General features: G+C 36.9%; 1 protein-coding gene and 1 long non-coding RNA gene across 3 annotated transcripts; both read right to left on the bottom strand.

Annotated features, from left to right (window-relative positions):
• Positions 1 to 9,825: 9,825 nt before the first annotated feature.
• Positions 9,826 to 10,667, bottom strand: LOC126729156 (uncharacterized). The gene is made up of 2 exons (XR_007656525.1): positions 10,282 to 10,667; positions 9,826 to 10,186 (listed from the first exon to the last, which is right to left on the bottom strand). It is a non-coding gene; the product is annotated as an uncharacterized LOC126729156 (long non-coding RNA).
• Positions 10,668 to 11,869: 1,202 nt separating this feature from the next.
• On the bottom strand, positions 11,870 to 25,684 carry LOC126726819 (protein ENDOSPERM DEFECTIVE 1-like). Of its 2 annotated transcripts, none has more exons than XM_050432187.1 (6): positions 25,529 to 25,684; positions 25,058 to 25,177; positions 13,138 to 13,251; positions 12,938 to 13,036; positions 12,455 to 12,562; positions 11,870 to 12,250 (listed from the first exon to the last, which is right to left on the bottom strand). In XM_050432187.1, the coding sequence occupies exons 2-6, from the start codon at positions 25,121 to 25,123 to the stop codon at positions 12,170 to 12,172; spliced, it is 468 nt and encodes a 155-aa protein (XP_050288144.1). In that variant the 5' UTR covers positions 25,124 to 25,177; positions 25,529 to 25,684; the 3' UTR covers positions 11,870 to 12,169. The 2 variants fall into 2 exon arrangements, with proteins under 2 accessions (XP_050288144.1, XP_050288143.1); XM_050432186.1 differs by lacking the exon at positions 25,529 to 25,684 and adding an exon at positions 25,334 to 25,402.
• Positions 25,685 to 26,160: the final 476 nt, after the last annotated feature.

Genomic DNA, 26,160 nt, shown 5'->3' with positions numbered 1-26,160 from the left:
TCCTATAAGGAAATCACCCCAAATGCAAGTGACGTGTGGGTGAAAAAGGGTACTCATGCATAAGCATTACAATATGTCCATGCATTAATTCTTCCTATGCTTTGTGACGGTGTTTGATTGTTTGCTTTTTGTTTTTGTTGATGGTTGTTTGTTTGTCTATTTGTGCATACTTTTGATCATTTTTGTTTTTGATCAATCTTTTTCTTCTTATGTGTCAAAAATCGAAAAATCACATTAAAAAAAATGAAAATCAAAATGTTTGATTGACATTGTTGAATTTTGTCTCAAAACTCGTTTTTTCTTGTACCTTTGTGCTAATGGCTTTGTGCATTTTCGAGCGTAGCTTGTTTCATTACACTCTTATCACTGTGAGAGAAATTTTGAAATCTATGTGATTGTTGTAAATAGATCTTCAAACTTGTCGTGAATGGTTATGTTGATCTTGAGACATGCATAGACTTGCGACTATATATCTTCCCACTCTTTATTTTTGTTGTTGCTAAAAAGAGCTCACCAAATGTAAATCTCCAAATGAAAAGAGATATTGAGTTGCAAAAGCCTGTCGCACATACTAGTATTCGACTAGGAAAAAGGGAAAGCGACTAAAGATTAAAGTGAATGTTTATTCAAAAAGCTAAAGGCTATCTCATCATAGTGAAATATCAAACATCACTCTCACAATGAGAGGTGATTGTCTCTAAATGATCAAAAAGATCAAATGGTATGATTGAAAGTGGAGTCAAATGTAAAGCTCCAAATTATGTTATCAAGTCTTATGGGAGGTCATATATGCATTCTTCTATAATTGAGATGGGTCACATGATCTAGTGCTAATTGTGTATGCCTTGGTTGAATTGATCATTGAAACTTCACATTAGACTAAGGACTATCTCATTGTTGATATCCACACACAACACACAAGTTTATGTTCAATAAATGCCATATTCATTTGTGTGATTGTACTTGATGAAATGTGTTTTCACATGTTCAATCTTTGTTGATTCAAGCACAAAAAGATTTTTGAGTGTTTTAGGTGTTTTTGGAAAGTATTTTGTTCTTAAAATCTGAAAATTTCAAAAATTCATTTTTGCCTTGTATTGGCTACTCAGTCGCGGGTAAGTCAAGTCGCAGGCCTCAGTCGTGAGTTCGCGGGTCATTTTTGGCGACTTGTTCGCAAGTGGAAGGTCTAGTCGCGAGGGTTACATAGAGATTTTCGCGGCTTAACTCGCGACTCCCTCGCGGGTAGACCTTCCAATCGCAAAAAACACTTAGAAAATTTTTCAAAATTTTGTCTTTGAGTGTTTTGGCGGCTTGACCTGGCTTCTTGTTGGCGACTCATTTAAGTCGCGAAAATCGCGTGTTCTGCAAAATGAGCTCATTTTCAACACTCTTCTCAAAAAGGCGTTCTCATTTGCTTGTCTTGCATTCTGTGTCTGGTCATTTTCTAGTCTTACTTTCACTTATTCATCATCACTGTGGTAATCTTCAAATTCTTTCACCAACTTGTTACCATTCAATCTATCTTCAAGGAAAGGTATGGGTTTTGTCCTCTACTTTTTGTTTTGTCTTTTCCTCATGGTTTTGTGTTCTTCTTGGTATTCATATTTCTCTTACCTGTGTTTGGTCACTTGAGTGTATGATGTTCTCATTTTTGTGTGGTTTTAATCTGATCCACTCTTTTGTGTAGCTACATTTGGGTCATTATTGTCCCTCATTGTTATTTTCTGGACATTTCCATCTAGCTTTTAGGGTTTCTTCATTATCCCTAATTTGACACTAACCCACTGCTAATAATGTCTGTTGGATTGTGTTCTTTCTTTTCCTCTATTCATGATTTAGACTGGAAATGTCTCCATTTAAGAAAGCAGCTGTGAAAGGAGGCAGTTCCAAAGGAAAGGAACATGTCATTGATGTTGATGACTATTCACCTCAAACAAAAGGGGCTCGTTCTTCATCAAAAGGGTTCGATCCCAACAAGTTCAGATTCTATGCTGCCTTTCAGTCTCATGAGAATTATTTCCGAAATGCTACACCATTACTAGAAAGACCTGTTGACCAATCATCACTTCATGACACTGACATTCCGAAATGGTTTGCTCACAAAGATTGGAATTACCTTCTCTCTGATCTGGATGACGCGTATGAAGATTTGGTAAAGGAATTTTATGCCAACGTGATTGTGGAAGAAGATGAACTTAAGTACGGGGTTAGGAAAAAGAGTTTTTCAGTCTCTCCTGCATATTTGGCAGAGATCCTTCACATCAACCGACCAATGCTTCGACACTCATCGGTTTATGATGATCTTTGTCCTGATGAGGAACTTCTTAAGGAGGGTCTTGGACAAGACTTGGAATTCTCATCCAAAGGAAACTCCGTCAGTGTTTCCTCTCTTCCTCCAAAACTGAGAGTGCTTACAATTGTGATGTTTCACAATTTGTACCCCTTATCAAGCACTGGGTATATGAACCTCGGACGTGCTTTGTTTCTTCATGGCCTAATCTCTGATGTAGAAATTGACATCTGTGCTCATATCTTTCATGTTCTGCGCAAAACGGTTCTACGAACTGAGTCCCGAACATGTATTCCTTTCTGTTGTCTCATTTCAAGGATCTTGAAGCTCAAAGGAATTTATCCAACGGCAGATGAACCTCCTCACTCAAAACCGAGTCCAATCAACATGTGTACATTCAACGCAAGCATTGGACATAGTCGGAAGAGAGCCAAATCGGAAACTTCCGCATCTCACAGTGGTTCTCATTTCAGCACTCTCTCCCTTGATGAAAAACTTGATCACATTGTATCCTCTGTACACGAGTTGAATACAAAGATGTCCGGACTCACATCTACTCTACACCATCACAACACTCGATGGAATATGAAGTTTACCTCACTCCAAACTCAATTGGATTAGATTCAGAGGAGGCTAGAAGAGAATATACGGCCTATTCCATGACAAAAAGGGGGAGTGATAGCCTGATCAGAGGGGGAGGATATTACCTAAGGGGGAGTGTTTCTGCATTTTTCTTCAGTTTAAGTTGTTATATTGTATTTTGTACCCATGTTGCTTATGTAAGCTTTTAGGGTTATGTTTTTATGCATATTTGTAGGCTTTATGATTTGGACCATGCTTTATGCAGCCTTTTATGTTTTGTTTAAATCAGTACTTCTATCTAAATGTCTTACATTTTCTTTTAAGTACTGTCACTCTTGTGCCCTTGTAGGATTATTCCTAGATGCATATACTTAGTGTATTATGCATTGGTTGAGTGTTGGGCATACAAGTAACTTGCATTGTTCTTGTTTGCTTGTATGTTCAAGTGTTCATTCCAAGTGTGAATAAGCATTGTGATCACTACCTTGTAGTAATTACTTGTTTGATCAAGCCATGATTTGGTTCTTAACTTCATCTTTGCTTGATCACTTTAAGCCTGTTTCATATGCATTTCATACTTTTAAGCATACAATGATCATGGTGTATTGTTGTGTTTCAAGAGTTTCATGTTCTTATGATTCAAGTGCTTCACAACTTCTAGAGTTAGGTGTGAGTGAGTTTTGCTCAACTGTTCCCAACTCACATGTTAAGTCTAGAGTCTATTTTAGGGTTTTGTCACGGAATAGCTAAAGGGGGAGATTGTAAGGTTGAATTTAATCAACCATCTTATTGGCTTTATTTCATGCCAAATTTGCTTGTATTTCAGCATTTAGTAACCCCGTATTTAGGTGGGTTTTGTTGTAAGGGTAGCGAGTGAGATAGAGTATTGATTGCTCAAGAGTGTGTAAGAAAACATAGACTCGCAGCTTGATCTCGCGGGTGACTCGCAGCTGCAAGCCGCCAGATGTAGCACACGTGCCAAGCATGCCAGAAGGTGAACAGTCATGCTAGCTGGAGCACTACAGGACAACTGGCCATACGGTTATCTCACGACTGGATCTCGCGACTCAGTTAAGTCACGAGGCCAAGCCGTGAGCCACCCTTGTTTTGAAAAACCTGACGTTTCACATTCTCCTTTCACCTCAGTATAAATACCCCTTATACCCACAAATGAAAGAGAGCTTCCAGAGAGAATTTTGAGAGAGAAACCCTAGAGTAAAACAAGATTGATTTACCTACAATCTATACATTAGAGTCTCTTCAAATTCCTAAACTTTCTTCCTTTCCATTGTCAAACCCTTGAGAGGCATTTTACCAAAACCTTGTTCTCACCATATTCATTACTGTGAGAGGGCTGTTTGGTTTTCTGGGAAGCAGTTAGGAAGGAACCAATCTACATTGGTTGATGCTATGGTCAAGTAGCGGAATCCGGGAAGCTAGAAAAGAAAAAGGTTCGGCACAACCTCGTTGGAGCAAGAAGTTTGGAGGGCTTAGGTGCACTGGGTAGATTAGGCTTGGAGGGTCTATTGCTGTCCATGTATCCTAATTACACTTTCTAGTGGATTGTTTACCGCTTGGAGGGCGGCGGAGAGGTTTTACGCCAAGAGCTTTGGTTTCCTCTTCGATAACACATCACATGTTGTCTTTGTGTTTGCATCTTCCTTTCCTTTTATCTTTTCCTTTTATTATCTGCTGTGGGTTGTGATTTTAATTTGGCTTAGATAGTTTTTCCAATTCTATATTATAGCTTTTGTTCATTTTCCGCACACTAGTTGTTTGACATAAAGCTTGAATTTGTTAATTTGTAAATTGGGGGTCTAAATGTTCAAGTGTATTTTTACACTATTTGAACTTTCAATAACTAGTCGCAAATTCGCATGTTGCACGTGATAAATATTTTTATGATGGTTTTATTATTATTATTTTTACAATTTAAACTAATTTAATAAAGAGTAATGTATTTCATAATCATATTTTTATTTATTATAGGAACAATCATAAATGTAATATAGAAACAATTATAAATCATAAATATAAATTTTGTCGTACCAAAATGAAAACAATACAATTTTTCTTAGATATTCAAAAGGCAAGTTAACGAAAATATTCATTTTTTAATAAAAGTTATTTATAATATTTTGTGAATCATTAAAAAGAATATTTTTGGAAATTATTTAGTTTTAAACAAACTTTCTTAAATCTTTTTTTTTTCCTGCCTACAGTCCAAAACATCGAAAAAAATGTAACTTAGAAAATTAATAAAACTTAACAATGATTAATTGGACCAATTAGGAAAAAAAATTGTTATTGATAACCCATTAAGGTTATTTTCTTTGCAAAAATTGTAATTTTGTCCACCCAAAACATATTATAGCAAAACAAATTCAATAACACAATAGAAATAAGAGAGAGGAGAGAGCTTTGACCGGCAGAAAAGAGAGTGAGAGAGAGGCTGTAGAACCAAAGTTACCGTAGAGCTTCTCTCACCCATCTCATCACCCTTGTCCCGACGATGCCTTGGTGGCCGCACCATTCAATACCCAACACCTGTTATTTTTTTTCCTCTTTTTCCTTTCATTCTTTTCCCTGAGTTTAAATCCATAAAGAAACCTTTTTTTTTTTTTTTTAATATCCATGTGCGAATTTTAAAGCAGAAATTCTTGGTTTTGTTTAATTCTTTGGTTGATTTAATTCTTGGTTGTTCGATTTTTTGAGGTTCTATAGAGCAGTTGCTTTTGAGTATGCCATAGAACTGTTTGATCAAATGCCTGTGTGAGATATGGTTACTGCGTTATCTTAGACTTAGAGGATATGGTGGCTTCTTCCTCATGGCTTTGACCAGTATTTTTGATGACGTAGAACCTTATCAACGCAGGGCCCTTCGGACCAGATTATTATTATTTAACCAGATTCATCTGATTGCTATCCACAAATTTTCAATTTTGTACATTGTATTTGTTATGCACAATACTTTGCTTAAAGATTCAAAATTTAGCAGCTGAGTAGGTTACAATTATGCCTTTCATAAAATGTGATATGGGCTATATATATATATATATATATATATATATAAGGTTGTGTATAGATGTAGCTTGAGCAATTTCCTTGGTACAATTCCTATCTCCTTTGCAACTGACAGTTGTCACCTGGTAAAACCTAGGTAATTCGATTGTCAAGTTCAGCGTTGGTAAATTAATTGGGAAGATATTGCAAACTATTTTAGAAATGATAAGTACCTTTTTGGAAGGAGATATTGATGCTTAACATCAACTGAGATATGGCTACTACATTATCTTAGACTTAGAGGATATGGTGGCTACTTCCTTACAATTAGTATTGGCTAGAATAATTGTTTTAGATTATTTAGTGTCAATTTGCAGATCATAAGACAGATACATTATTTTAAGAACTCAAGTCAAAGTTGTTAAAATTAGATTCCACCTTCGGGGTCATTGTGTGCAAGGTTTTCAGACCCGGACCGTTCAAAGAACCGGAGAAGGGAGAGGTTCAAGGTTTTTAAGGTCGGATCGAGGTCCAACCGAGGTCGAACCGTGATGACGTCAAAATTAATTTAATATTAATTAAAATACAAATAAATGTATTAAATGTGTAAAAATATGAAAATTTACCCTTAAAAAAATATTAAGCAATTAAAATAACTTTCAAATGTATTTTTGTTATTTTTATAAAGTGAATATAAAATAATAAATATAAACAAGCTTTAACAAATTATATTTATTATTCTTTCAAATAAAAAATGCATTTTAATTTAAAATAAAATCATTTTTAACATAAATTTACAATTTTCATATTCATATTTATTGATGTGAAAGAAAAATTCTTGAACAAGAAAAATTTAGAAAATACTATTAAGTAAATAGTGATAAAATTAAATCTAAAACTATTAATCTTGTAGAATTAAAATAAATATAATATAAGTTTGCAGAAGAACACAAGGAAGCCTAGTAGTTCAGTGGTTAGCGTGTTGGACAAAGGTCCAAATTCCTAGGAGATCGCTGGTTCTATTCCTGAAGTATGCGTTTTTCCCAATTAATTTCAGAACCGGTTGTCACTTGCTAAAGAACCGGATTAGGATCCGGGTCACGGGTAAACGAGTCAGACCGTCCGGTCCGGTCCGGATTTCATAACCTTGTTGCTTTCGAGTATGCCATGGAACTATTTGACATTGGCAAGAGAGATCATATTAGTATATGTGGTCTGTTTGGTCTGTTTATCAGTAGTGGCCTATTAGAATTACATACTCAAACTTTGCCTAAAATTCAATCTAGGTATGTAACTTTAGTTTTTTATTCTTTCGTTTGTACAAGGTGCCTTAAAAAAAAAAAAAAAAAATCGATAGTTTGGGGAAGGAGGGTTTAATGCATTCCTTATTAAAATTACACATTTTCATGACATGGCATACCTACCTAAAAAACATAAGAAGAAGAGACATGGGTATTTACAATTTTCCACTCTCAATTATTTGATCAAAGCAAAAATGTTGAGGGTCAAGAATCTAAGTAGTGCCAGAGTCACTAAGTAGAGGTGGACCAATATAATTTGGTTCCTAAGGCAAAAAATTTATGTAAGACCTTTTATTAAGTAAATATTTATTAAATAAAATTATTTAATACTAATCAAACCATGGTTAATTTGTTGCATTAAATGAAAATTTTGAAGAATAATACTAACTAAAATAAGGTTAAAATCATTTGTTTGGAATCCTATCTTGGAGAGGATGGAGAAGAAACTCTTAGGTTGGAAGCGTTTTTATTTATCAAAGGGGGGTAGACTTACTCTGTTGAAGAGTACTCTTTTTAGCCTTCCTACGTACTATCTATCCTTATTTGTCATCCCTGTAGCTGTGACTGATAGGTTGGAGCATATTCAGAGAAATTTTTTATGGGAATCTTTAGAGGAGTGTTTCAAATATCCTTTGATGGCTTGGGAGGTGTGTTTACCATTAGAAATGGGTGGTTTGGGGATCAGGAAGTTAGTGCATTCTAATGAAGTCACGTTAGGGAAATGGTTATGGAGGTTTGGACGAGAAGGCACTCATCTTTGGAGGAGGGTTATTGCATCTAAATATGGAGAGGGTCAAGGGAGGTGGACTACTAAAGCATGTAGAAGGGCCCACAAATGTGGTCTATGGTGTGGTATTCATGATGGATGGGAGAGTTTCTCCAAACATGTGGCCCTAGTGGTGGGTGATGGCACTCGTATTCTTTTTTGGCATGATAAGTGGGTTGGAGATAACACACTTAAAATGCTCTATCCTCAATTGTATGTGTGTTCTAGTGACAAGGAAGCTTGCATTTCTGATGTAGTATGCGACTAGGAGGGTAAAAACAATAGAATTTGGAATTTGAGATTTTATAGGGATTTTCATGAAAGGGAATTAGAGGTTGCCTTCTCTTTCCTTGAATTCATTCAATCTCAGACCCCTAGGGGTGTTGGGAGTGACACTTCTCATTGGTGTCTCAATGGGAATGGCAAGTTTGATACTTGGTCCTATTACAATAATATTCGAGGTGCATCTACCTACAATTTTCTGTGGAACGGTGTTTGGAAAGTTAAGATTCCTAAGAGGGTGGCATTTTTTGTGTGGATAGCGGTTTATGCGCAGATCCTTACATTGGATAATCTTATGATTAGGGGGCGCATTTTGGTGAATCGGTGTTGTACGTGCCATCGTAATGAGGAAATTGTGGATCATCTCCTCCTCCATTGTCTTGTAGCTCACTCACTGTGGGTATATATGTTCCAGATCTTTGGGATCCAATGGGTCATGCTAGGCTCTATGGAAAGTTTGGTGTATTGTTGGAGCTATTGGCTGGAAAAATTTAACTTTGACATATGGAATATGGTTCCTGGCTGTTTGATGTGGATTGTTTGGATGGAAAGAAACTAGCGCTCTTTTGAGGATACTGAGAAATCCTTGGTTCAATTACAAGCTCTATGCCAGAAGACTTTATTTGATTGGTCTAGGTGTTGGGGCTTCTCGAATAGTTCTACTATCTTGGGGTTTATTTCTTCTCTTAATATTGCACTTTAAGTTTTTCCTTGTTGTTTGATGCTGATTGTTTGCTTGTTGCATTTCTTTGTGTTCACCATCATGAACACCTTGTATTTGCTTACTTTAGTTTTATAGTTTGTTTAATAATACTCTTATTACCTATCAAAAAAAAAAAAAAAAAAGGTTAATATCATTACTCATGCACATTTATAGAAGCAAAACAATATAACAAATGGAACAAACACATTACTTAGAGCCATTTAGACCTAACTAGATTGTTTGATATTCCGCATATTTAGGAGATCGCAAACATTGCGCTTATAACACAAAAATTAATATTCCAAAAATAAATTGCCTAGAAGTAGGAACTGTGGGCATTATTCTATGAGAAATGCTTGGATAACGTAAAATTGCACAACTTTTGTTGATGAGTTGTGAGTGGTAGAGATATAATTGTGAGTCCATGGGGAAAGCATATTTAATAAAACACAATAATAACAAATTCCATAATTATCAAATTTTATAATTCATATTTCACATACAAAGAAAAATTAAAAAAAAAAAAAAAAAGAGAAAAGTCTATCAATAAATATCAACATTATCAAGTTTCATAATTATATACAAAATAAAAGAGAGGGAAAATCATTTTTCAATAAAATATTCAAATAAATACTTCATAAACATAAACATGTACATATACATGTACATTACAGTTTTTTAATAAGCTAAATTAAAATTATACACTCTAAATTTGCCTAAAATTCAATTCAATTATGTAACTTTAGTTGTTTATTCTTTCATTTGTACAATGTGCCTTCCGAAAAAAAAATCGATAGTTTCAGGAGGGAGGGTTTAATGCATTCTTCCTTATTAAAATTATACATTTTCAAGACATGGGGTGCCTACCCTAAAAACAAAAGAAGAAGAGACATGGATATTTACAATTTTCCACTCTCAATATTTGATCAAAGCATGAAGTTTGAGAGTCAAGATTCTAATTAGAGGTGGCCCAATATGATTTAGAGCCTATGGCAAAAAATATATGTAAGAATTTTTATTATGTAAATATTTATTAAATGAAATTATTTAATACTAATCAAACCAAGGCAAAATTTGTTACATTTAATGCAAAATCATAAGCAAAGGATCCGAATGAAGTTTCTTCCACGCGTCATTCGCAGACTGAGGCTTGTCTTCGAACAAAGCTCCAGGCGAAGCTGATGCCGGTGCCGATGATGAAGCTGCCCTTTCCTACAGCCAATCCCGAATCGTACAGAAAATCCAATCTCTCCTGCTTACTGTCACAGAGAATTATAGAATTGTTAGTATCAGAAAAACCTCAAAATTCAAACCCTAACTCTAGCAAATATAAAAAAAAAATGATGATACGTACGGAACGAGACCGGCTTGCTCTTGAAGGAGACGAAACTCGTGGCGCTCCCTTTCCTCCTGGATCTGTTTGCGGAGTTCTTCCAATTTCTTTACCTTCTGCGGCGCGCTTTTGCTCGGCTTTCCACACGTTCTCTATGTTCCGAAGAGAACCCGTGTGCCATCCCTTCTTGTTCAAGAATTTCAACGCCATTCTTCTTCTTCTTCAATCAAACTTCAACAACTACTACAATACAATTGAATCCTTTTTCTCCTTCTTCTGCTCTTCTTCCAATAATCGCCATGGTCACTGCTAGTCTAGCCCAGCCCATCATATTGTCGCTATTGGGCTCATTACTTATGAAAAGGCCTAATTAATAATTAGATATGATTTTAAATATTAACGTCCAAGTGCTCCTTCGGCTTATAGTCTGTTGGTATTTGTTCCTCCTCTGTGAGACTTTCGTTCCTCCTTAGTGAGGCTTCTTGTTCAGGGTTCGATCCCTGCCTTTGTCACAGCAAATGTCTGTGTTTTTGTTTTTATGAGTAAAGTTTTTGTTTTTCTAGTTAAGAATTTATAATCCACCCCAACATATTGGACTGATGTTTTCTCATCATCAGCATGGTTATAAAAATTTACATAATCCCTCTAAAAATACAGTGTAACAAATTAAATCATAGATTTTTTAATCAAAACAATATCCTAGATTTTTAATCCTATTTTATCTATATGAAAGCAAAAAATTTAATTAACTTATGTTTATAACGAGTCTTAGTGATATTGGGTGCTCTTTACATGGAAAATTTGGACTTAAATCTCTTCTCCCCCATTCGATTTGTAACAACTGAAATAAAAATAAAAAATAAATAAAAAATTGTGGAAAAACATAATTTGTCAAATTGGAAGATTATTTTAATACAAACAAATGTTTTAGTCAGAAAAGACAACCAAATTCAAGCTGAAAGAATACACCGAAACTTATCAAATTTGGCAAATTGATTGCTGGGAATGAAATACAAAATTTTAGCCTATACCTTTTGGCAGCAAAGGCAAATGCTGTCATGACAAATCATGACAATTTCTCGTGGTATATTGGAATGATTTTTCAGGGCATTCATGCAATAGCTCACATAATGCATCCCAGATTCATCGATGTTAGTGGTCTGTGTAGCTGGATTTGGATCCATTACAATCATCACACCATGCAATTTCTGTGTGTATGAGATGTAAAAGTCAAAAAGGTAAAGAGTAAAAAAGTTGAAAGGTTAAACTATTTTTTGATCCAATACAATCATTGCACTGTTAGGCATGGCTCACTGATATCATGCTCTAGCTAATGGAGATGCTCATTTGGTTGTTAACTTCTCTTATTTGTTGGTAAACTGTTGTTGTTGTTGTTGTTGTTTTTTTTTTTTTTTTTTTTTTTTTTTTTGTTTGAGAAACTGGTTAACTATTGTTAAATGTTAAGGTTAGGCATGGTTATTGGTATCAGGCTCTACCAAAAGCTTTGGTGTCATTTATAAGGTTGGTTAGTTTTCTGGGTTTTCCCTTCTTTTCTTGCACTTGTATGTTACAACCAAAGAAATTAGCAAGAGAGCTTAAAGCCAGTTCATCAAAGAATTGTGATGTAAAGCTGTTGATTATTACAGATCTTACAAAAGTTTTATACATACAAAAGAATTGCTAGGCCAAGACAGATTTACAACAAAATTTATCTTTCATGCCTAGCTTCCACCCCCCCTTCATTTTCTCACCTCCACCTTGATTCCAAGAGAGTGAGAGTGATTGAGAGTTCTTATGAGTAAATAAAATGTTTATTTTGTTGAAAAGCCACACAGACAACACCAACTGATCATGGGTTAAATCCTAGATCCTATGTAGATAGCACAAACAAAATGTCAGTGATGAAGTACTACTCAGTCTTGACAAGATTGTCTTTATGAGAGCAATGATGCAATTGGATGAGCTGGCCCCTCAAACTGAACTCTTCCACCTGATATGAAGGCAATATTGAAAGGTCAAGGCATAATCTTTGATTTATTTGTTATATTCTATACAGTTTTTTTTTCCCCTTCACTTCAGCATGGGACTACTATAGATAAAAACAATCCTCTACTCAAGCATGCTGGCATTTCCACAAAGCAACTTAGTGACAGTTATAATAATACATTACAAGCAGAGTCGTGGTGAGGCTAACCTGCGATGCATATGTCTTAGACAACAGACCACCACATTCTCCAATAAGAGCTTTTTCTCCCCCAGTTACTCTGGCTAGTTCTGAAATTAAATTTTCTGTTTCTTCTGCCTGTGTCAGATGAGCTTTATCACTAAAACACTCAAAATAGGCAAAGTTTATTTACATAAATTTACACATATTTACAAATATACACAATATAACACACTGAATTCAGTAACCATTAATAGAGAAACATAAAGGATTAAATTAAATATATACAAATTTTCATGAACAAATTATTGCATAAAGGAGAAATCTCCTACAGAAGAACTTTGTTCAACTTAAAATAGTTCACGTAAAGCAATCCAATAAGTTGGATTTGGATTGAGTTGTGTCTAGTGAAAATAACAATGTGGGATAGGGTCAAGTAGTGGTTTATATATAACATAGCTATGGAGAAAATAAAAGATCTACTTGTCAAGGGTAAAGGAAAATGTCTCTCACTTGTTTTACATTTGGCACAAAGCTTTGAAGATGAAAAACTATCATTTCCATCATATTTGTTGCTGAGTTCAGTGCCTCTCCTACCTCTCTTATATCAGCCTGCAACATGCATAATTCTCATAGTCAAGAATCATCAGCAAAGATTTTTTAAACATTAGTACCACTTGGAAGCTAAAATGGACAAAAGAAAAAAAAATTACCCTGACATTCCCGATTGGAAGTTGAAGTGAGGCATTCAACAAAGCTTGAATTGCTTCTGATAAAGAAACTGAATAATCCTCTTCTAGAGCAGACCACTCCTCCAGATAGAGAATCTAAAATCAGGGCCAATAGCGTTTGATTTAGATAGGGATAAACTATGAATGTTACAAACACCAATGTTACAAGGCAAATCGATATTTTCTTAAAGGAGTCAGAGAAAAAGTAAAGAGTCCTATCTGTTACATGATCTCACAAGTAAAGAGCACAAAGTAATCTATTCTCACAATAGTTATATAATGGTAAAAAGGAGGGGGGGGGGGGGGGGGGGGGAATTGTATACTTCACGGATTTTGTACATGATCTCATCAAACACAGAAATTATTCAACTTTTGTACATATTGTTGGCTGCTTCGACCTCTATTTTTTTGGTTTCACGACTTACATGTATGATTTAATTTGAAAAGAATTTCTAAGGTCCAAATTATTTTATTGCTATAGGCAAATCAAAATAATCATTGTAAATAAAGAATTCAGTTTGTTGCTAAATTTCATATAGTATTAGCATCCTGATAAACAAAAAGCAGTTTTTTATAAGCCTCCTAAACCACCACAATACATTCTCTTGTTAAATATTTCTTTGGACAAATAAGCACAAACTAAATCCCTATAGTATTTGATATAGAAAAGAAGAAGTCCTTATATTTCAAAAAGATTCTGCTTTCAAAACCATGTATAATTATCTTTCTTTTTTTTTTTGGTTAAACAAACCATGTATAATTATCACACCTGTGGTATTCATGCAATTGAAAACCGTGTCAAGCAACAACTGCTTTCAACTATTTTATAAGCACCAGCGAGAATCGGTGGGATGCTAGCTTTAAGAGATAGCTGTGTATAAATATTATAAACAAATAAATAAAGATGATGGAAGCTTGTTTGTACAGTTGCACTTCTATGAGGCGGCAAGTACTAGCTAAAGTCACAACAGATAATTACTATGAACTGTTTAAAGTTATAAAATGTCAGTATTAATACATAGGCATACAAACTATCCAGGTTTCTTTTTTATCTTTTATTAATTTCTTTGGCTCTTTTTCCATTAAAAATCTAGTTTGTAGAAAATGGTTAAAGAGATGTCGACCAAAACATCACTACTTATTCTATTTGGTTGTCAAACCATATGGGTAGAGAACAATAGGCTAAAAAAGTAAAGAAAAGAAAAGATATTGGGATGAATAAATATTTTCTTGTACAACCCAACAGATATTTGCTTCCTAGATACATTCACCGTAGTTATATCAAGCTTTAAGCATTGATCTCATCATTGGGTCCAATTTTGCTCGTTAAGAAAAAGAAAAAAGGAAAGAATAAATAAATGGATGAGAATTAAGATGAAAACGACTTATTGCATTTGGATGAGCTTATTTTGTCTTACAAGATAAACTGTGTAAAAGAAAAACTGTATGTATAAAAAGTAAGCATTAAAAATTTGTGCATAAAGTTGACGGTGAAGATAATTGTCCATTTTGAGCTAAAAAGAACTGACCCTAAATGAAACTATGTTAAACATCAAACTTAGTAGAAACACCTGTCAATGCAATATCATGAAAACATCAATGCAATATCATGAAAACATTTGCCAAGATGGGGTCGTCATTTTGCAATGCTATAACTTATGAATTGAAGTCATGTAGTTTAAGTGAATGGTGTCTTAAGCAAAAGGTGAACAGAGTAATATGTGAGATGAGGCTTAGAGAAAGATCTAAAATGAAAGTTCAATAACGTGTACAAAACACCTTTGAACGTTTAGACCCCCAAAAACAACTTAACCAAATCAAGCAATATGTCAAACAACAAGTGTGCGGAAACTTAACACATGCTATAATATGAAATTTGTTAAACAACTATCTAAGCCATAACAAAATAAACCCACAGCAGATAAAATAAAGGCAAAGATAGAGAGGAAGGAAGATGCAAACACAAAGACAACACGCGATGTGTTATCGAAGAGGAAACCGAAGTCCTCGGCGAAAAACCTCTCTGCCGCCCTCCAAGCGGTAATCAATCCACTAGAAAATAAAGTTGGGATACAAGGACAGCAATAGACCCTCCAAGCCTAATCTACCCAGTGCACCTAAGCCCTCCAAGCTTCTTGCTCCAACGAGGTTGCGCCGAACCTTTTTCTTTTCTAACTTCCCGGATTCCGCTACTATACCATAGCATCAACCAATGAAGATTGGTTCCTTCCTAACTGCTTTCCAGAAATCCAAACAACTGTCTCACAGAGATGATAATGGTGAGAACCAGGTTTGGTACAATGCCTCTCAAGGATTTGACAATGGAGAGGAAGAGAGTTGAGGAATTTGAAGAGACTCTAAGGTAGAGATTGTGGGTGAAGCAATCTGGTTTTTCTTTAGGGTTTCTCTCTCAAAATTCTCTCTGGAAGCTCTCTTTCAATCGTGGGTTAAAGGGGTATTTATACTGGAGTGGGAGAGGAATGTGAAACGTCAGGTTTTGGCAAAACAGGGGTGGCTCGCGGCTTGACCAAGTCGCGAGATCCAGTCGCGAGTTAACCGTATGGCCAGTTGTCCTGTTTTGTCCTGTAGTGCTCCAGCTAGCATGACTGTTCATCTTCCAGCATGCTTGGCACGTGTGCAGCTTCTGGCGGCTTGCAGCCGCGAGTCCACCCGCGAGTCCCAGCCGCGAGTCCACCCGCGAGTCCCAGCCGCGAGTCTCTGTTTTCTTGCACACTCTTGAGCAAACTTCACTCTATCTCACTCACTACCCTTACAACAAACCCACCTAAATACAGGGTTACTAAATGCTGAATTACAAGCAAATTTGGCACGAAATAAAGCCAATTAGATGGTTGAATAAATTCAACCTTACAATCTCCCCCTTTGGCTATTCCGTGACAAAACCCTAAAACAGACTCTAGACTTAACATGTGAGTTGGGAACAGTTGAACAAAACTCACTCACACCTAACTCTAGAAGCTGTGAAGCACTTGAATCATACGAACATAATACTCCTGAAACACAACAATATACCATGATCATTGTAAGCAGAAAATTATGAATGCATATGAAACATGCAATATGTGATCAAGCAAAGATAGAGTTAATAAACAAACCATGGCTTGATCAACCAAGTGAACACCACAAGGTAGTAATCACAGTGCTCATTCACACTTGGAATGAACACAAGGACATACAAGTTAACAAGCACAAGACAAGACACTTGTATGCTCAACACTCAACCAATGCATTGCACACAAGGCATATGCATCTAGGAACAATCCTACAAGGGCACAAGAGTGACAGTACATAAACCACAATGCAGAACATTTAGATTAAAGTACTGATTTCAACATAGCATAAAGGCTCCACAAGCAAGGTACATACCATAAAGCCTACAAACTATGCATAAAAACAATAACCCTAAAAGCTAACAAAAGCACATGGGTACAAACCAATAACATCCTGGATAACAGTTTACAAAACACAATATATCAACTTAAAGAAAACAAATGAAACTGAAAAAGAAAGTAAAGACACTCCCCCTTAAGTAATATTCTCCCCCTTTGATAATGCCCATCACTCCCCCTTTTTGTCATGGAATAGGCTAGTCATCCTCTTCCAGCTTTCTCTGAATTTGATCCAATTGAGCTTGAAGAGAAGTAAACTTCATATCCCATCGAGTGCTGTGATGGTGTAGAGAAGCTGTGAGTCCAGACACCTTTGTGTTCAACTCGTGGACAGAGGAAACAATGCGACCAAGTTTCTCATCTAGGGAGAGAGTGCTAAACTGAGAGTCACTGTGAGATGCAGACGATTCTGGTTTGGCTCTCTTCCGACTATGTCCAACGCTTGCATTGAATGTACGCATGTTGATTGGACTTGGTTTGGGGAGAGGAGTTTCATCAGCCGTTGGATAAATTCCCTTAAGCTTCAAGATCCGTGAGATAAGACTGCAGAAAGGAACACATATCTGAGACTCATTTCGAAGAACAGTTTTGCGCAGAACATGAAAGATATGAGCACAGATGTCTATTTCCTCATCAGAGATTAGATCATGAAGAAACAAAGCACGTCCGAGGTTCATATACCCAGTGCTTGATAAAGGGTACAAATTGTGAAACATCACAATTGTAAGCACTCTCAGCTTTGGAGAAAGGGAGGAAACACTGATGGATTTGCCATTGGGTGAGAACTCCAAGTCTTGACCAAGACTTTCTTTGAGAAGCTCCTCATCAGGACAGAGATCATCATAGACCGGTGAATGTCGGAAAATGGGTCTGTTGATGTGAAGAATTTCTGCCAGATATGTGGGAGAGACAGAAAAGCTCTTGTTCCGAACCCAGCACTTAAGTTCATCTCCTTCCACAATTGCGTTAGCATAAAATTCTTTTACTAACTCTTCATACACGTCATCCGGATCAGATAGCAGGTAATTCCAATCCTTGTGAGCAAACCATTTCGGAATGTCAGTGTCATGAAGTGAGGACTGATCCAAGGCTCTTTCTAGTAATGGTGTGGCATGTAGAAAGAAATTCTCATAAGATTGATAGGCTGCATAAGATCTGAACTTGTTGGGATCGAATCTCCTTGAGGAAGAGCGAGTCCCCTTTGGCTAAGGTGGATAATCATCAACATCAATTACTGGTTCCTTCCCTTTGGAACTACCTCCTTTCACAGCAGCTTTCTTGAAAGGCGACATGACTAGTCTGCATTATGAACAAAGGAAATGACAGAACACAATCCAACAAACTAAATTAGCAGTGGGTTAGTGGAATTTTAGGGACAATGAAGAAACCCTAATAGCTGGATGAGAATGGTCAGAAAATAGCAATGAGGGACACCAAAATCCCAAATTTGAACTACACAATATAGGAAGACCAAATATAACCACATAATCAGCTGAAAAAGGACCAAATTCAACAACACATCAACAAGATATCACACAGGATCATAGTGAAACATGATATCAACAGCAGATCAGAAAAAAATAGCTAGCCCTAGCTAAGCACATGATGAAGAACACAACCACCAACATAAACTAGCTCAAACACAGAAACACAAGCATCCAAGCGAAGCTAGAACAAAGAATAATAGTTGAGCTAAAAACCCATCACAAAATCACAATCAAATGTGAATGAACCAGAGGGAAAACCATAACAACAAGTAAAATAGAGTGCAGGACAGAAAACCATACCTGTTAGACGACGATTTTGAGCTGAAAAGAGACAAGTATGGGAGATCGAAAATGGAGGCACGGTGACACAGTGTAAGAGCAGATGAGAAAGACAATGAACAGTCACAAAAAGATCGAGGGAAAAATAAAAAGTTTAAAAACTGCCCCTGTTTAACCAAAACACGCGATTTTCGCGACTGGAACGAGTCGCCAAAAAGTCGCCAGATCAATCCGCCAAAACACTGAAGGACAAAAAGTTGAAAAATTTTTCTAAGTGTTTTTCGCGACTGGAAGGTCTACCCGCGAGTGAGTCGCGAGCTGAGCCGCGAAAATCTCTGAGTGAACCTCGCGACTGGACCTTCCACTCGCGAACAAGTCGCCAAAAATGACCAGCGAAGATGCGACTGAGTCTCGCGACTTGACATACCCGCGACTGAGCCGCCAAAACAGGGCAAAACTGGATTTTTGAAATTTTCAGAATTTTCAAATAAAATACTTTCCAAAAACACCTAAAACACTCAAAAATCTTTTTGTGCTTGAATTAACAAAGATTGAGCATGTGAAAACACATTTCATCAAGTACAATCACACAAATGAATATGGCATTTATTGAACATAAACTTGTGTGTTGTGTGTGGATATCAACAATGAGATGGTCATTTGTCTAATGTGAAGCTTCGATGATCAATTCAACCAAGGCATACACAATTAGCACTAGATCATGTGACCCATCTCAATTATAGAAATATGTATATATGACCTCCCACACAATTTGATAATCATAACTTGGAGCTTTTCATTTGACTCCACTTTCAATCATAACATTTGATCTTTTTGATCTTTTGAGGCAATCATCTCTCATTGTGAGAGAGATATATAACATTTCTCTTTGAAGAACAGGCCTTTGGCCTTTTTGAATGAACATTCACTTTTAAAATAAGGTCGCTTACCCTTTTTCCTAGTCAAATACTAGAATGTGCGACAGGCTTTTGCAGCTCAATATCTCTTTTCATTTGGAGATTTACATTTGGTGAGCTCTTTTTAGCAAAACAAAAATAAAAAGTGGGAAGATATATAGACACAAGTCTATGCATGTTTCAAGATCAACATAGCCATTCACTAATCATTCATGACAAGTTTGAAGATCTATTTACAACAATCACATAGGTTTCAAGATTTTTCCCACAGTGATAAAAGTGCATGAAAACAAGCAATGCTCGAAAATGCACAAAGCCATTAGCACAAAGGTACAAGGCAAAACAAGTTTTGAGACAAAACTCAACAAAGTCAATCAAGCTTTTTGATTTTCTAATTTTTATGTGATTTTTGGATTTTTGACACAAGAAACAAAAATGATTGAACAAACACAAAAAGAAACAACAGTATTCACAAAAGGACAGACAAACAAGAAACATGTTGCACAAAAAGGCTAATCAAAAAGGTGTGTGCCCCAACACAGACAGATTTATCATATTATAAATATGTGAAGCACACAACACACAAGAGAGTCAAGGAATTGTACCAACACCAATGGTCTTACGGAGTGATTCAAACCGTGGACCATCGAGAGGCTTGGTGAAGATATCCGCCTTTTGATTGTCGGTGTGTATGAACTCAAGACACACAACTCTTTCCTCTACCAAATCCCGAATGAAATGGTAACGTATCTCTATGTGTTTGGATTTTGAATGCTGAACAGGATTCTTGGAAAGATTGATGGCACTGGTGTTGTCACAGAAGACACACATCGTTTCTTGAGGAATTCCATAGTCATGAAGTAATTTCTTCATCCAAAGAAGCTGAGTGCAGCAACTTCCAGCAGCGATGTATTCTGCTTCTGCAGTAGATAGAGACACTGAATTCTGCTTCTTGCTCATCCACGAAACAAGATTGTTACCAAGATAAAAACAGCCACCTGAAGTGCTTTTCCGATCGTCTACACTGCCAGCCCAGTCAGCATCTGAATACCCAGCAAGACAAGCATTTGAGTCTTTTGAATACCACAGACCATAGTTTGCAGTACCATTCACATATCGAATGATTCGCTTAGCAGCAGTCAGGTGAGATTCCTTCGAATTAGCTTGGTACCTGGCACAAACGCTGACACTGAAAGCAATGTCCGGTCTACTGGCTGTAAGGTAGAGCAAACTTCCTATGATGCTCCTATACAATGTAGGACTTACTTCAACTCCCGACGAATCCACATTCAGTTTAGTGGAAGAGCTCATGGGAGTGGAGGCATGTTTTTTGGAGTCTAGGCCAAACTTCTTGACAATGTTTCTGGCATACTTCTCTTGAGATACAAATATACCCTCCTTCTGTTGTTTGACTTGAAGACCTAAGAAGAATGTGAGCTCCCCCACCATGCTCATCTCAAACTCCTTCTTCATCTCCTCAGAAAACTCAGTAGCACGATCTTCGATAGTTGCCCCAAACACTATGTCATCAACATAGACTTGTGCCACAAGGAGATAATCTTCATCATTTTTGACAAACAGAGTTCGATCGGCGTACCCTCTCTTGAAACCTCTATCTAGAAGATAATGTGTAAGACGATCGTACCAGGCTCTAAGCGCTTGTTTTAAACCATAAAGTGCTTTCTTCAATCTTAATACATGATCTGGAAAATGAGGATCCTCAAATCCTTTTGGTTGCTCAACAAAAACTTCTTCATTTAGATATCCATTCAGAAAAGCGCACTTAACATCCATTTGATAAAGTTTGAAATTCAAAGTGCACGCAATGGACATGAGGATTCGAATGGATTCGAGTCTTGCTACCGGAGCAAATGATTCATCAAAATCCACCCCTTCTACTTGTGTGTATCCTTGAGCCACTAACCGAGACTTGTTTCGAATTATCTCTCCATCTTCATCAGTTTTGTTTTTAAAAATCCACTTTGTGCCTATAACATGAACGTTCTCAGGCCGTGGAGCAAGTTCCCACACATCATTCCTCACAAACTGATTCAGCTCTTCATGCATTGACTCAACCCAATTCTCATCTTGAAGAGCCTCTTCAACCCTTTTTGGTTCAAACTGTGCAAGATAACAGTGATATGTTACATGATTGGCTAGCAGAATATTTCCTTTCCTGAGGCGAAGACCGTCATCAAGTGATCCTATGATATTACTTTCCGGATGATTCTTGATAACTCTTGAAGATGGCCTTTTTGTAGTGGAAACTTCATCACTACGAGAGATAGGAGGATGAACTTCTGGAGGAGTAAGAGGACTTGAAGTTCTAGACATCGATCTCGTTTCCATTCTTGGGTTGATGGGAGTCGATTCTACTTCTGGTATAGGTTCTTCACCTTCTATATCCAAAGCTTCTACCTCAACATCAGGCTCTTCGGTGCTCGGCCCTTCTACATCATCAATCATTTCCACCTTAGGTAAGGCATCATCAATCTTGACATTTATGGATTCCATCACAGCCTTTGTTCTCTTGTTAAACACTCTATACGCTCGACTTGTAGTAGAGTAGCCAAGAAAAATACCCTCATCACTTCTTGCATCAAACTTCCCAAGATTCTCTCGATCATTTAAGATATAACATTTACTTCCAAATACCCGGAAATACTTCACTTTAGGCTTCTTCCCATTCCATATCTCATATGCAGTCTTCTTTGTACCAACTCGAAAGAAAATCCTATTGCCAATGTGACACGAGGTGTTGACAGCTTCTCCCCAAAATTTTTGAGGTATTTGCTTGTTAAGCAACATGACTCTTGCCATCTCCTGAATCACACGATTTTTTCTCTCTACCACTCCATTTTGTTGTGGAGTTTTGGGAGCTGAAAACTCTCTTTTAATACCATTCTTCTCACAGAAGGACTCGAATCTTTCATTCTCAAATTCTCTCCCATGATCACTTCTAACTTTGGCTATCGGAATCCCCTTTTCATTTTGTAGTTTCTTGCACAGAATCTCCAACCTCTCACAAGCTTCTGATTTTTCTCTAAGGAATTCAACCCAAGTGTATCTTGAGTAGTCGTCCACAATGACCATAATGTATCTTTTTCCCCCTAGGCTTTCAGTTCTGGTGGGCCCCATCAGATCAACATGAAGTAACTCCAAACACCGAGAGGTGACTATCACATTTACCTTGTGATGACTTGCCTTAGTTTGCTTCCCCATTTGACATGCACCACAAACGGTCTTCTTCACTTTTCCAAACTTAGGAAGTCCCTCGACTGCTTCAAGTTTGGAGCCTTTTGCTACTTGTTTGAAGTTGGCATGCCCAAATCTGTGATGCCACAGCTCCAACATATCCACCCGAGCACTTCTACACGATATTGGTGCCGTGGGAACTATTCCATAACAATTATCTGTAGTCTGATTTCCTTCCAAAACCTGAATCCCCTCTTCATTGATGATCAAACATCCTTTCTTAGAGAATTGTAACAGGAAATCGTCATCACAAATTTGAGTGATGCTCAGCAAATTCGCCTTCAGCCCTTTTATGAACAGCACATCTTTCAACAGAGGCAAACCGGGTATCTCAATGGTTCCTTTGCCTAGGACTTGAGCATGGCTTCCATCACCAAAGGTCACATAGTCACCAACCTTTTCTTTGAGTGACTTAAACAGTGACTTATCCCCTGTCATATGGCGAGAACACCCACTGTCAAGATACCACAAACATGCATTAAACACCTTTAATGAGGTATGCACAAATAGGTTCACATGTGACAGACATTCTTGACCTTCAAACACAAACTCATCATCAGGTTTCATGCTTCTTTTAGATTGATTTTTCATTTTCAGATTCTCAATCATCTCACACAACATTCTATTCTTTCTTTTATATTTCTTAATCAATAATTTAGATTCAGATATGCTACTGTGTAAGACAAGATTCTGATTTTCAAGATATTCCAGCATGTGAACAAAAATTCTAGCATGTTTCTTAGTTTTTAATAACTCTACAAGATCATCAGTAAGACACCTTTCAGACATATGCATAGAGTCATTTTCACAAACACTTAAGCTACAATTCAGCATGGTATAAACCAAAACAACAACCACAACTCAGGGGTCTAGGATCACACTTAGGTAATAAAACCACAACAAGTGTACCCGCTCTGATACCAATTGAAAGTTCAATAACGTGTACAAAACACCTTTGAACGTTTAGACCCCCAAAAACAACTTAACCAAATCAAGCAATATGTCAAACAACAAGTGTGCGGAAACTTAACACATGCTATAATATGAAATTAGTTAAACAACTATCTAAGCCATAACAAAATAAACCCACAGCAGATAAAATAAAGGCAAAGATAGAGAGGAAGGAAGATGCAAACACAAAGACAACACGCGATGTGTTATCGAAGAGGAAACCGAAGTCCTCGGCGAAAAACCTCTCCGCCGCCCTCCAAGCGGTAATCAATCCACTAGAAAATAAACTTGGGATACAAGGACAGCAATAGACCCTCCAAGCCTAATCTACCCAGTGCACCTAAGCCCTCCAAGCTTCTTGCTCCAACGAGGTTGCGCCGAACCTTTTTCTTTTCTAGCTTCCCGGATTCCGCTACTATACCATAGCATCAACCAATGAAGATTGGTTCCTTCCTAACTGCTTCCCAGAAATCCAAACAACTGTCTCACAGAGATGATAATGGTGAGAACCAGGTTTGGTACAATGCCTCTCAAGGATTTGACAATGGAGAGGAAGAGAGTTGAGGAATTTGAAGAGACTCTAAGGTAGAGATTGTGGGTGAAGCAATCTGGTTTTTCTTTAGGGTTTCTCTCTCAAAATTCTCTCTGGAAGCTCTCTTTCAATCGTGGGTTAAAGGGGTATTTATACTGGAATGGGAGAGGAATGTGAAACGTCAGGTTTTGGCAAAACAGGGGTGGCTCGCGGCTTGACCTCGCGGCTTGACCAAGTCGCGAGATCCAGTCGTGAGTTAACCGTATGGCCAGTTGTCCTGTTTTGTCCTGTAGTGCCCCAGCTAGCATGACTGTTCATCTTCCAGCATGCTTGGCACGTGTGCAGCTTTTGGCGGCTTGCAGCCGCGAGTCCACCCGCGAGTCCCAGCCGCGAGTCCACCCGCGAGTCCCAGCCGCGAGTCTCTGTTTTCTTGCACACTCTTGAGCGAACTTCACTCTATCTCACTCACTACCCTTACAACAAACCCACCTAAATACAGGGTTACTAAATGCTGAATTACAAGCAAATTTGGCACGGAATAAAGCCAATTAGATGGTTGAATAAATTCAACCTTACATAAAATGTAACGGGAACACTTGTCAATGCAATATCATGAAAATGTTGGTTAAGATGGGCTGTCATTTGCAATGCTTATATACAACTGCACTTTATGAAGAGAAGTCATAGTTTAAGCGAATGGTACCCTGAGCAAAAGATATTAAATTTGAGATGAAAATCTAGAGAGAGATCTAAATCATAGCATGAATGGCTAGTTTATTGTTTAGACAGTTTATGAAAACTTTTTGTTTTTAATTTTTTGCCCCTTTTGGTTGGAAGAAAGAAAACGTGAATGATAAGAGTTGGCGCCTATAATAAACATCACGCAAGATAATTATTACTCCTTTAGTTCAAACAGGATGTTTTGTATAAATGTATTTCTGAATATATTTCCCATTCGTGCAGGTTACAAACAACTTTGTTCCACTGAAATATAAATTACATTAAAGATGCTTTGTATGCCAGAAATGGGTTAGATAATGCAGAAAGCAGTAATGAGGCAGGCAGCCTTACTTGAGCATCAAGAACTGTTGAAAGAGTCTTTGTTCTTTGCAAAAGCCCAAGTTCTATGCGTTTCATCTTCACAGAATCGAATAACTCGGATATCTTGACCCCAAGGGAATTGAGTGTTCTCTACAAGATAAGAAACAGTCTGTTTAATAAAGTATTCCCAACTCATAGAAAAGATTTCTGTTATTAAGAAAGGAGAAGAACAAATTTGATTGCATATTTAGTAGAGAGAGGTAAAAGGTAAATCATGATGTGATTGATTATGCAAAGAGCAAATACATCAGAGCAACAAAATTTCCAAAATAACAAGTTATGGATGACCATGACTTAGGAAAAAAGTGTGAATGAGGTCAGTTTAAGTAAAAGTCAATTTAGAACGAATACTCAATAATATATATATATATATATATATATAGTCAATTCAGCGACGACTTTAGATTCAGATGGAGGACCCTATATGACTGAGGTGTTTACCGGATTAGGGATATCAGAGAGAGACAGAGAGAGAGATAAAAGAGAGAGAACAGTGTAGCGGTGTCCTCAAAAGGAACATTACAAAAAAAACTAGCCGTTGGCTGTGAGGATAAGTCCTAACGGTTCTATTTTTCAAATTGAGAGGGGGCATGCCATGTATTACACATCAATCTATCTGTCTAAAATATTCTAATTTGTAACCATTTCTTGTAATACCCACAAAGGAGAAATCTTTCCACTCCTGGTCACTAGAGAGGGGTATTTCTCTAGGTAACTCCTCTCATATGGTGTCCATTCTACTCATGAATTGACTGTTTCGCTTTTGTTTATTTTCGGCAGTGTATTTGTATAGTATTTATTGAATAGATATTGTATAGTATTTATTGAATAGATATAATTTTTGATCATTTTTATAGTAAATATGTTATAAAAGACTAAAAGCTTGTTTATTTCAAAAATACGTTAAAAAAAAGGTGAAAATTTTTCAAGCAAATCTCAAATGCTCGCTCAATTTAACATGTTCTAACTCCACCTACCAACTTGAACTCGTTTTTATGAATTTTCTTTTTAGAGAGTTTTAACCTATGACATCCGTTCTTGATGATACCTCTTTATCATCAGACTAAGACATC

Source organism: Quercus robur, chromosome 5 (assembly GCF_932294415.1).
Source record: "Quercus robur chromosome 5, dhQueRobu3.1, whole genome shotgun sequence".
In the NCBI taxonomy this organism is placed as follows: domain Eukaryota; kingdom Viridiplantae; phylum Streptophyta; class Magnoliopsida; order Fagales; family Fagaceae; genus Quercus; species Quercus robur.
This window is presented reverse-complemented; position numbering and strand designations above follow the sequence as displayed.